Raw genomic sequence first — 13,412 nt, 5'->3', positions numbered from 1 at the left:
ATCCTTCTTAGTACTTTAGCCATCTTCCTGTGAAACATGACTTTTCTGTTCTGGCTATTGGGAGCATTTATTATTTCCAACTGTATGTGACCTCCAGGCACTATGCCCTCAAATTTTCTTAGTTGGTTGCTTCCTCAGCCTTAAGTAAATTCATCACATGCCTGAGCTGTCTATATTCAACTGAATACTTTTGGGAGAATTACTATAGACTGTTCTGTCTTTGCAGCTCTTCCCTCTCCAGTGCTTTGCCCTGTGGACTCTGGCCACCTTGGTTTTTCCTGACTCACAACTCTGTCCACTCAACTCACTGAATCCACTGGACTGTACCTGAGTCTATCCCTTCCTATTCCCCTCTCCCCTGCTTGCTTCTGAGCCATGATTTGGAAACCTCCAAGCAGTGCACTCAAAATATTGTAAGGCTCATCTTATTTGTTGCTCACCTTGCAGAGATCACCGTCTTTCATTGCCTGATGTAAAATGTCTGAAGAGCCATTGTTTCATATATTTTGTCCAGTGTCTTAGTTGTTTCACACAGAAGAGTAAATTTGGTACTTATTACTCTGTTTAGGCTAGAAGTAGAAGTCCAACCTATGAATTTAAATGAGAGCAGGATTATTTTCGGTCTTATTCATTAATGTATTTTCAGGTCCTAACAGTGCTTGGCACTAAGTAGGATGGGATCAGTAAATATTTATTAAATGAAAGAATGCAAAAGATTTGAATCAGCTAATGTTGGAGGATCTAGATTAGTTCTTCAATGAGTCAAAAGTTACTCTAAATGAATTACATGAATGTAAAATAAAAAATATATGATACTTTTGTATTCATTTTCCTGTATTATTAGAATGATGTACTAAGTCCCAGATACAATTCAATTCATCATTAAGAACAACTCAAAGCTGAGGGACCTAAAGCATACATAAATGTGCATATCTAATTCTAATGTAAAAGCTATAATTATTGTTCCCAAATTCAAATAACTGCAGGCATAAACTATAAATCTTCTTTTTAAAATTAATAGTATTTATTAGGCTAATACCGTTTTGGTCAGTTTCTGTGTGTTTTATATTTTTTGATGCTCCTTAGCATGTAATTATCTGCTCTTGAGAAAAAAATAAAGTAATCCAAATGTATAAATTATATAACCATAGCTTTCATAAATTGTTTGTTTAAAAAATAGTATCTTTTAATTTCTATTATATCTATTTTAAAACTAAACATAATCATTTAAATCACCTTTAGCTAATCTAACAGGTAGGTCAGAGTTTACAACTAATCCTAAATTTCAGAGAAAATGTCACAGCATGTTTTAGTTAGTGGTATGCTGTAAATGTTTAACAACTGGCTCTCTTAAAAAATGAAACAAAGGGGGCGCCTGGGTGGCTCAGTTGGTTAAGCGACTGCCTTCCGCTCAGGTCATGATCCCGGGGTCCTGGGATGGAGCCCCGCATCGGGCTCCCTGCTCAGCGGGAAGCCTGCTTCTCCCTCTCCCACTCCCCCTGCTTGTGTTCCCTCTCTCGCTGTGTCTCTCTCTGTCAAATGGCTAAATAAAATCTTAAAAAAAAAAAAAAGAAACAAAGCAGAACAATAAAGCCTTGATTTCTAGTGTTGCTCATTTTTATGGATTGAATTGTGTCTTCTAAAAAAATATGTTAAATTCCTAATCCCCAATACCTCAAAATGTGGCCTTATTTGGAAATAGAATTGTTTCAAGTATAATTAGTTAAGATGAAATTATAGTGGAGTAGGGCAGACCTTCAATCCAACATGACTGCTGTCCTTATAAGTGTAGAAGAGACACAGAGGCATAGACATACAGGGGAACACCATGTGACCACAGAGGCAGAGATTGGGGTAATGCAGCTGCAGGCTAAGGAGTGCCATGGATGGATGGTCACCATCAGAAGCTCAGAAGATTCACAGAAGGATCCACACGAGTCTCAGAGGGAGCATGGTCCTGCTGGCACCTCAGTTTCAGACTTACAACCTCTAGAACTATGAGAGAATAAATTTCAGTTGTGACTCTTCCTGTTTGTGGTACTTCGTTAGAAAGTCTGATATACCCATGAAGTAAGTACGCTCACTATCGCCAGTTTCAACTTTCTGACCTGAAGTTACTTGATACAGAGCTGAGAACAGATGCTAACAATGGATTCTTGCCAGCTGGTTTAAGCCATGTCCAGCTTATCACTGTTAATAGTTATTTTCTATGAATTCTTGAATTCAAATTGGTTCATAGATTTTTATCCATTAATTCAATTCATTTAACAAATATATAATAAGCACCTACTATGAGCCAACAACTGTTATAAATGCTGGGGTTACATAAGTGGACAAAAAAGGTAAAAACCTCTCTGCCTATGTGGAGCTTCCACTTTACTAGAGGGATAAAGAAAATATGTTTATATGGTATGTCATGTAGTGATAAGTTTAAATGAGAAAAAAGGAATAGAGAAGGGACAGAATTTTAAATAGAGAAAGATCTCTCTGAAAATGTGATACTTGAGCAGACATGAGAAATGAAAGAGTGAGCCATGAAAATACCCAAGTGAAGAGAATCCCAGAATTTTAGGCAGAGAGAATAGCCAGTGCAAAGATCCTAAGGCCAGGGCATCCTTATTCACTGAGGAACAGTAGGGCAGTCAGTGTGGCTGGAGAAGGGCAAAGGTTAGAATAGCAGAGATGAGAGAGGAAATCAGGCTCAGAGTGTGTAGGGTCTTTTGAGGTACTCATTGAAAGGCTTTGGGTGAGAAGGAAAGACATTGGTGGATTTTAAGCAAAGAAATGCCAGGATCTGATTTATGCTTTAATCAGAATCACTCTGGCCCTTTGTTGCATTCTTTTTTTAATGGGTCTCTTGCTTCCCTTCAGTTGGTTCTTAACAATTATGTAGGAAACTGCAGCCTCTCCCTCGGTTGGCATAGGGACATGAAAAATAAAGATTCAGTAGCAATAAAACAACCAGGGACTTAAAACAGAGAGGAAAGATTGGTAATTTAGATCTGTAAAATTTTGCACCAAGGAATGAAACCATCACAGCCTCTCAACAAAATGAAAAGTCTCTACTTGGTGGTCATGGTTTCATTTACCATGAGCATCAAGATGGAGTTTTGAGGTGTCCCTTTTTGAACTGTTTAATTAGCATTGTCTTTACCTTAACAACTTCTAACTTTACCTTAACATCTTCTAGAACAGGTGCTTCTCGAAGTCTCTATCTTCTTTCTCTTCTTCTCTCTCTCTCTCTTTTTTTTAAAATTCCAATCTAGTTAGGAATTGTACTTTGGTAAAATACAATAAAGAAAAATTACTAGGAAGTCAGATACAGCATGAAGACATGCAGAATACAAGCCCAAAGTTGTATTATTAGATTTAACAGACATAAAATCTCATTTCAGTAAATATAATAAAAATAAAACAAAGGAGGAAAGAATTACCAAAACAGTGCTCATTATCCATTGAAAGTGTGTGCCCAGGTGATTAATAGAGAAAATTACTATTATACTCATAACTTTTAGATGTTCTATAATTGTAAATAAAAGGTTTTAAGTGGGTTGCCTGGGTAGCTCAGTTGGTTAAGTGTCCAACTCTTGATCTCAGCTCAGAGCTTGATCTCAGGGTCATGAATTCAAGCCCCATGTTGGACTACACACTGGGCATAGAGCCTACTTAAAAAAAAAAAAGTTATAAGTGAAGTAGAAGTTTCCTATGTTAAATGCCTATATATACACTTTAAACAAACACCATGCATATCAATATTTAAAATCTTAATATGATAAATGAGTTTATTAAATTATCTAATCTGGTTTTGGGTTAACAATTATACTTGCATGGTACATGCATATGTACCCCTCTTCTTTATTTAATTTTCATAACTTTCCTAGTAGAATAACCAGCCTCACGGAGGTCAGCTGATGGAAATGGAAGAAAGAGTTTATAGCAATTTCAGTGAGTTTGGGGTATTCATTTAAAATTTTTTATCCCAAGTGAAGTGAGTGATGCTCTATTTTCAAAAGTCATCTTTAATCTTTAATCACTAGCTAATTTCAGTAATTTATCCCGTAACTTTTTAGTTCAATTTGAATTATCCATTGATGAAATAAAAGAATTCTGGATGCACTTCCAATTTCTTATATAAGGATTTTTTAAATGAATAACAAATTTAATAAAATTCCATCTGCTATGGACTGAATTATGTCCCCTCAAAATTCATATGTTAAAGCCTTAACCTCCAATGTGACTCTTTTGGAAGATAGGGCCTTTAGAAAGATACTTAAGGTTAAATGTGGTCATGAGGATAGGACCATGATCCAATACAGTTAGTGTCCTTATAAGAAAACAAAAACAAAAACACACCAGAGTGCTTGTTTTCTCTGTCTTTCTCACACTGTGCATATGTACACACTGAGGAAAGGCCATGTGAGGACATAGTCTACAAGCCAGGAAGAGAACTCTCACTAGAAACTGAATCAATTGGAATCTTAGTTTTGGACCTCTGTTCTCCAAAATGATGAGAAAATAAATTTATGCTGTTTAAGCCACCAGTCTGTAGTCTTCTGTTATGGCAGCCCAAGGAGACAAAGGCAATCCAATTCATGAAGTATTTGCTGACATCACTCTGCAGATGATAATATTGAGATCATTTTCTACTTGACAATTTTTTTAAATTAAAATTGTGGTACAGCAATCTATAAAAAAAAAAAACATGTTCTTCAAAGTTTCTGACTTTTAATTTTGCCCTTTGACCTCAGCTCCTATTTGTAAAAAAGAAAAAAAGAATTCTTTCTTTTCAGTAAATACAGAGATCATTAAATATATCAGATATCAGTCAATAGGGCAAGTTAGTCTTTCCGATTGATATGTTTAAATATTGAGACCAAACTGATTTCTTATCCTGAAGAAACACCAACTGTGTTCTATAGTTCACTCTTGATATAACTTTGCCCAACAATACCAATAATAGCTGTTTATGGTCAGGTTCCATATTATCACAATGGGCTGTGTGGGGAAAAAAGACAATAAAACAGAAGCCCTAATTTGTAGCATTTACTGATTTCCTTGAAGTATACCATCATGAATAATTTCAACCTACCAATGTTAAGTCACAGAACACAGCATTTGGAAAAAATGCTAACGATCCGTTCTGATGGGCCAGTGAAAACCACCTTCGGTGCATTTTCTTACCTAACTCGAAATTTGTACTGCCACTAAAGGTTGTTTACTTCAGCTGATTTTTTTTTAAATCAAGATATTTTCAATGAAGAAAGCATTGCACTGAGTTACATTCTCTCATAAGCTATGTGGGTAGCTACTCCAGAATGTTTCCCTGTTGGCAGTTGCAGCATCAGAACACACCCCTATACAAAACATAAACTGCCAACCACATTTTTTGACAAAATAATTCTTCATAGTTTTATCATATCTAGAACTAGTTGTGCTTCTCAGCATCGAAACTAAAAGAGAATTTAAATAAGAGCAGAGCTTTCTTCCTTTAAATCTTCATTTTCAAATTGCACACATACTAAAAGAACTGCCACATAAGAGTTTATCTGCACATTTGTCAAGTTACAGTTGAAGAATGCTTTGCTAGCCTCGTTTATTCAATGAGTTGGTTTTCCATATCATTAGGCAGTTTCAGAAATCACTGAGCTATGATGCATCAGAAAGTAAAACGAGCTACTTTCTTTACCAGAATCAGCAAACATTTCTAAGCAAGTATCTTTGATGCAGTCATTCAATAATGTCTTGGCAACTGTATGTGTATTTTAGTCTTAGCAAGCCTAAATGCCACTTCCTAAGAACCCATGAAATACTAATGTTTTATGTAGAATATTGAACGTAGACTTCTATTGGCTTTTTAATACTGTTTGTTTCAAATAATTATTTGGCTTTAAATTTAATTTTTTAATGTTTTGTGTATAAATGATTAGTAAATTTTGATGATTTCATAAATTCATTGGGTAAAACAACTCCATAAATAATACACTATGGTTTTAGCACTTCACCATCAATTAGGGATAAAAACCAAATTCAATATATAAGCTGACATATTTCAGGTAAGTTTCATCAGAACTCTTTTGCCCTTGTTTCTATGGAATTATTTCCACTATCCACATTCAAATACTACTGTTGCCACATTCCGCAGATTGTATACGTTTTCTTATTAAAAAAAAAATATATATATATATATATAACAAATAAGTAAATAAATAAATAAAAATTCAGGGAAGCTTGTATGGCCATATAATTGGAGTTAAAGTAAATAATATGAATTTTATTTCCCTAATTTAGAAATTAATCTTATAGGATTGATTATAAAATAGGCTTGATTAAAATTTAAAGTGATTGTAAAAACATGTATAAAAATAAATAAGAATATATTCTTGGATATTTATATACTTTTGGGTTACAGATGCAAAGCAACCTTGAAATGTCACACACTGTAACAGGGTTCTACTGCGTATGGCATGCATACGACTTGAGCTACAGGCAGTTCACCATATAAATTATAAAATGACGTGTTTATACCCTATGCAAGACATGAGTCCACCTATCATGTTCTTAGATCTTGCAACTGCTTTAGATTTTCCTAAATGCTTAGTCTCAGTCTCTTACTTCCTCTTGACTGGTAACAGTTTATGAATTGATACCAATCTTTGGACCACATGGTGAGTAGTGCTTTTGTAGAGAAATCTTTCCCATATGTAGATATAGCTCAGACATTGGTTGGATCATGAGGAGATTGATGATTAAGAACTGTTAACATCTATTAAGATTTCATCATGTGTTAGATTGTGCTAAGTATTTCACATGGATCATATGATTTAATTCTCACACAATTCTAAGAGGTTGATATCATTTCCCCTCTCATTTTATAGGTGGAGAAACAGGCTTGGAAAGTTTAAATAACCAATAAAAAAACAATTAAATAACCAATTCCTATTTCACATTGTCTCTCAAGATTAGTTGAATGAGAGATAAAATGGGGTGCTATCTTGGTAGCGGAATTTGAAGGAAGAAAAAAGACCTACTTGTCCATGGAAATTCCCCTCATCAGCCCACCCTTCTTTCACACTGGCTTAAAATTGTCATTGATACATGAAAGATTGGTTTGTAGAAGTTTTAGGAAATGGCTTCCACATTTGCAAGGTTGTGTGCCATATTTATCATCTTTGCTTTACATTTCTGCTAGGAGAGGAGGATAGTCTCTCCAGGTGGCAGATGATTCAGGCTCAGGATGCCAGGACTGAACTGGGGGTAGGGGTGAGGAAAAGATGAAAAATAAAGAATTACTGATCTGACCTTGATCTCCTTTACATGAAGTTTCCACTTCTTGAGAATTCCCTTCGTTCTTGCTGTTTTGCCCTTTGACACCGTCCCGTTCCCTCCTCTCCTTGGTCACTTTTCTACTCAAATACCATAGTACTAGAAGTAAGGCTTCTGTTTGAGTTCTAATTCTAGCAGTACAGGACAACCAAAGGTGATTTAAAATTCATCCTCTCTTCTGTTTTTCAGTGAGCTGAGGGACCTCTAAGTGGCCTGTACTATATAACTAAATAAAAAATACCTACATTTTGTGTCAGTTTTATATTTGGGGGTCGGTTTGCAGCAACTAATTTTAAAATTAAATATAGACTAATTGTGACCACTACCCCAATTCCTGGTTCATCAAGGCCTCCACACCATCAACACCTGCCTTCATATTACAATGTGATTAGCCTGTGTGTGTCCATGTGTGTGTGTGTGCCCATGTCTGTGTGTGTGTTTCCATAGCTTTTGTCTGAGAATTCTACAACCAAAGAACCTCCACAAGTACCTACACTCTTAAGTACTTTCTAGAATGACCTTTCTAAAACAAACCTAAATCATGTCATATCCCTGTTTAAAATCTGAATAGTTTCTCACCACCATAAAAATGAAATCCCAAATCCTTAACAAGGACGTTCAGGTTCTTTTAGATCTCACTGGGTTGACCTCATTCCTTTACTGGCACACTCTAAGCAAACTGAACACCTTGCTGTTTGATAACTTTGTACTTTCTTGAGCTGGTCCTTTCTTCCATCTCCCTTGTTACTGTGTAGCTTCAATGCATCCTTTAAGTCTCATCTTAGATGTTACTTCTCCTCGGGCAAAACCTCCCTTGACAGGACCCTGCCCCTTTTCTGTGCTTCTGTGTAGCCCACCTTCCTTTCCTATCAGCTGCCACAACTCCCTGTGGCTATTATGGATTAAGTGGCTAGTCCTCCCCACCACTGTGATTGCCTTGAGAGCAGGGGCCTTGCCTGTACCGCTTAGCAATGTATCTGTAGCGGTAAGCACGATGCCTAACCCATACAGGATTCTTATGAGGAAAGCCAGTCTGAATTCTTATTGAAAAAGCTGCCATTACCGCCACAAAATGTCCCATAATTGACATCACTTGATTTAAATTGCATCATGTGACATTTCTTCAGCCTTTATCAGTATGGTTAGCATTGTATCAATAGAATTTTGTGCTTGTTTACATATGTTTTTGAAAATATTTTTATTATCCTTTTCTCATTTTCTTGCTTATATGGTAATCTCTGGAATATTTTAAAAGAATGATAGCTTTATTTTCAGGTACACACAGTTACTTGGACTCAACACAAATCAAATTGCTTTGCTCCCTAGATTGTAATTATTTTAACTGAATATAAATATGTTTTTCTAAAATGTTTTTAAACAATTTTTAAATGAATACTATTGTATTTCTTTTTTTAATGTCAATTTGCTTATTAAATTATTTTAATTTATATAATGCAAAAGTGACACTGATGCAGCCCCTGTCCAGTTAAAATTGGTGGAATTAGAAATAATATTTTCCTATTGTTTCCATCAGAATTTATTCAGTGGAAGAAATCTTCTAATTATTCAGGTTGGGATTGTGGAATTTCATGGGGACTAGAACAATGATTTTTGGGACAAGAACAGCCTTGTGAAAGAACTGTTGTATAAAATTGTTGAGGGGAACAATGAACAAGGATTCTTGTTTTGTGAGGAATACTTAAAGACATGTAGCTGTCTGTTAAATGTTCACCTTGTTTATCCACATTCTGCAGCTTTATTTCTAGACCCCAGATAGGAAAAGGCACTCATCATTGGGGAACAGATGGGCAGCAGAAGCTGCTGGAGGCTGTGAATATGCCTCATAGAGTTCAGCACCCAGCGCAGCAGGATTCACTGCAGAAGCCTGGGGTGAGCAGGTGCCTGCAGGTCATCTCTGGTCGCATAGTTCACACTACTACCACCACTATCAACAACAGTAACAAAAGTAAACACCCAAACCAGGTATCAGGAGAGCTGCTGCCTCCCTGTTTTCAAGTATGCTTCACAGAGAATTCACCAAAACACTATCCTTGTAAAAAGTCCCAACACAACTGAACACAAAAATCCTTTAAAATTCTCTGTAAATACATTTGGCAAGTGGTCTGTAAACAAAATGATTTAAATATATAAAAACCAAGAATTGCTTTATGGATGTTTTTCAGCAACTTTTTGTTAGCATTCCCTAACACCTTACCTGTGATAGATTTAAGATCTCATATAAAAATCTAGTGATTAACCCTTCAAAAGTATTCACCAACCAATCCTAGCTGAATATTTTTTTCTGTCACATCCTGGTTCTCCTTGATTTCATGACTTCTTGGGTTTAACACCAACTCTAATTTCTAGAATGAGGTCATCAATAGTTAGGAGGAAGGACTTTAACCAATGGCAAAGGGGATCTAAGGCTCTGCCCCACTAAACCATCTGACTTCAAATTTTCTATATTCAGGTTTACTCCCATGATGTGCTCCTCTGTGTTGGAGGGCAAAAGGGCAGGAGGTCACACTTTCTCTGCTTCCACCACTGACATATGATACTTGGTTTTATAAACTGGGAATGATTAAAAAAAAAAAAAGAAATGCAAATAAACAGTATTGAGGGCTCATTTCATACACTTAAAAAATTGTGGGTTTCTTATTCAGACTATACATTCACACACAGAGAAGTCTCACATGATATTAAATCTTGGGGAGAAACATACTTCAAGCTTAAATTTTATGTCGAAAATGAATTTTTTTCCTTCAAATTATAAGTCATTTTGATTTTAAATATATACTCATAAACAGAATTTTTTGAAAGCCTAACTGGTTTTGTTTTTACCCTTAACCCTATAGTTCAGGTCTTCAAATTGCTATAAATGTAGTTATGATATAATGTGAATAAATCTAAATAACCTAGTTCAAGCCTTTCTAAGTAGACTGAGCATATAGAAAGATAAAAGAGTCTGTCTTCTTTTTTAAAATCTATTTGACAGACCGTCATATCCAGTGATGGTGAGTAGAACAGGACTTGTTAGAAAGACTCAGGTCATTCCCCACCAGGGGGCAGAGTGCAGTGGCCTTATTATGTAATAGGCTTACAACACTTTGAAGACTTCTGCAGTCCTTAGGCTAATGGTAACTAAGCTGGAATTTATGCCCACACTTCTGTCTCCTGCTATACTTCTTTCTATGCTACAGCTATACTGACTCTCCAAATTCTTTGAATGGCCCATGCTCTTTCCTGTATATTAGATAATCTACCAGGAACCTTCTATACCAGTCCCTCCTCATCTCTTCATCTGACTAATGCCCACACATCCTTTAGGTCTCAACTCAGACATAGCTTTCTCAGGATAGTCATCCCTAATTACTTTCTCTGTACCCACATTTATATGCATACATACACACCTGACTAAGTTAAACCCCTAAGCCCCTCCTCCTTGCAGTACTGGTCACTTTTCCTTCTTTACCTTTACAGTGTTTGTAATTCTTGTTTGGTGTCTGTTCTTCCCACAAGTCTGTAACACTAGGGGAAGAGGATAGTGTGTCTCATTCTTAACTGAATCTTGAGCATAGCAGAGTATCTATGTAAATGCAAAAGGAAGGAAGGACAGAAGGAAGGAAAGAAGAAAATGATGGGGGGATGTGGGGGGAAGGAAAGGTCTGTGCAAGATTGTAAAATCTCTATCCCAATGGATTTAGAAGAAGCATATAATCATTCTCTGATCTGGCTGGTTAGACCACACTATACCTCAAGGTCCCTTCAGTTCTGGATCATGTTAAGTCAGCTATACCTTCTACAACTTTTGGTCTGTGAAAATACAGCTCCGGTATGGTTCACTGGGAAGATTCTGGAACAGAACTGCACCAATTAACTCAGCTAAATGGAGGACACATTTATTCCAATTGATCTCAGTTTAACAAGGGGTGAACTATGGTCAGCCATATATATTTGGCCCAGGTCCCTGCTCTGTGAGAAGCAAGTGATAAAACACTCTCTCTGGCAGAGACTGAACAGTTGTGTTCCAGAAACTGCAGGGTATGACTCTATGGGTATAAATAAATCCACCTCTTGACCAAGACAATCTTTTTTTTTTTTTTTTTTTTTTTAAAGATTTTATTTATTTATTTGACAGAGAGAGACACAGTGAGAGAGGGAACACAAGCAGGGGGAGTGGGAGAAGGAGAAGCAGGCTTCCCGCGGAGCAGAGAGCCCGATGTGGGGCTCGATCCCAGGACGCTGGGATCATGACCTGAGCCGAAGGCAGACGCTTAACGACTGAGCCACCCAGGCGCCCCTTGACCAAGACAATCTTTAACCCTCTCCTCAGTTTGACTCAACTTTAGATGAGTTTCTTCCTGACCATGGGCCCCTTGACTTCCCTTTCCTTAGAGCATTTAATTTTTAAAATGCTGTCATAAATTCTTTCTCTGTCCCTCAGAGGTGTACATTTTCTCCTAGCCTCTTGCCAAATTTTACAGCAGAGAAATTTTTTTCTTAAGGACCTGGAAGCCATCCCTTTGAAATGTAATCATCAAGAATGATAGCAAACCCCTGTCTCCCAGTTTCTGTGGGAAGGTGGGGGCTTAACTTAGATAAATGACAATTATCAAACACAGATGACTAATCACATTGACCAAGTTCCCCTCAATGTCCCCTAGCACTTGCTCACTAGCTCATGTCAGCACCTAAATCTCCCCCAACTTTTGTTTCAGCAGAATGGAGTTCAGTGTCTCTGGCCTATTGGAAGAGTCTTGAATAAAGTCTTTTTTACCTGTTTAACTCTAACTAGTGCAATCTTTTTTTGGCACCTGCTGGGAAGGGATCAAAAGCACTCACATGAGGTTTGGCCCGGCTCATATGTACACTTAAATTAAATTGGAGCTACATCACTCATGACTGATATGAATGTTCTAGAAGGTGGCCAAATTTTTTTAAAAAATTGAATTCACTGAATAAAACATCAGTTAACTTCCTTTTAGTGAGCAGGAGGATTATTTTTATGTTGGGGAGTGGGATTGTTTTCTTATAATGCTGCTATTTTGAGATAACATTGAGGGGGAAGCATCTGATCACTTCTAGGCGATGCAAGTTTGAACAATGTCCAGGCACAAAATCTGTGGTTGTCATGCTTCTGAGCTAAATCAATTTTCGACCTCATAAATGCAGCTCATATAATGGTCTTGGCTGCAACCTTGAAACCTTGCTGAGCTCTTATTGTGAAGGCCCCGAGCGCCTGGGTTTTATTTTATTCTGATTTGGACAGAAGCTGATGGGTTTTGTGGCCTAAAGAGCACTGGGTTTGGGAGCCAGACTGCCTGGATCCATATTCTGGATCCACTGGGATTTCAGTTAGTTGCTGAGCATCTGACTGAGTAAAAGTAAATAGTACAGAATCTGATGCCTAGTAAATGCTCAATAAATGTTAGTTCTTGTCATTGCTACTATCATCATCTTCATCATCACTTTCACTACTATGAAAAACAAACAGGACTTTATGATTTCAGAATTTACTACTCTTCCACAAAAAAAAAATAAAGTCATTGATAGGTAGCAATTCTGGCATAAAATAGACTTTCAGCCTTGCTGAATTGCTTCATTCATGCATAATGCTGAGCCCTATTTGTGAGACCTTTGTCTTTCTCTCTCCCCACCCCAATCCCTGAATTTTTTTAGTGATGGATGGGCAGACAGAGATGAAGTCATTGAAGGTTATGAGGTGGAAGCCAACGGGGGAATCACAATAAAGCTGCAATCTCCAGAGGTCAGGTCATTTGATGATTATTTCCTGAAGCTGAGGCTGGACACTAATACAAGGAATCCCTGGTTCCCTGAGTTCTGGCAACACCGGTTCCAGTGCCGCCTACCAGGACACCTTCTGGAAAATCCCAACTTTAAAAGAATCTGCACAGGTAATTTGTGTTCACAAAATAACAACTCAGAGGTTACAACTCTAGCCCCCTTACAACTTGTTGAATGAGAGTAAAAGGTGTCAAGGCTAGAGTGCCAAAGACTGAATTGCCATCTTAATTTATAAAATAGCTAGAATGAGGAGAGTGTGTGCATGACCCCAAGGATTCATGTTT

At 37.0% G+C, this 13,412-nt stretch overlaps 1 protein-coding gene across 4 annotated transcripts in view; it reads left to right on the top strand.

Moving 5' to 3' along the window:
* GRM1 (glutamate metabotropic receptor 1) overlaps positions 1-13,412 on the top strand; it is a 410,234-nt gene that overhangs the window by 287,757 nt on the left and 109,065 nt on the right. For all 4 annotated transcript variants that reach the window (XM_078054607.1, XM_078054608.1, XM_078054610.1 and 1 more), the window contains exon 4: positions 13,003-13,238. In XM_078054607.1, coding sequence (XP_077910733.1) covers positions 13,003-13,238 — 236 coding nt within the window. The remainder of the gene's footprint in view (positions 1-13,002; positions 13,239-13,412) is intronic.

The sequence above is a fragment of the Halichoerus grypus genome, chromosome 9 (assembly GCF_964656455.1).
Source record: "Halichoerus grypus chromosome 9, mHalGry1.hap1.1, whole genome shotgun sequence".
Classification (NCBI taxonomy): Eukaryota; Metazoa; Chordata; class Mammalia; order Carnivora; family Phocidae; genus Halichoerus; species Halichoerus grypus.
Note: the sequence above shows the minus strand (reverse complement) of the source record. Positions and strands in the feature narration are given on the sequence as shown.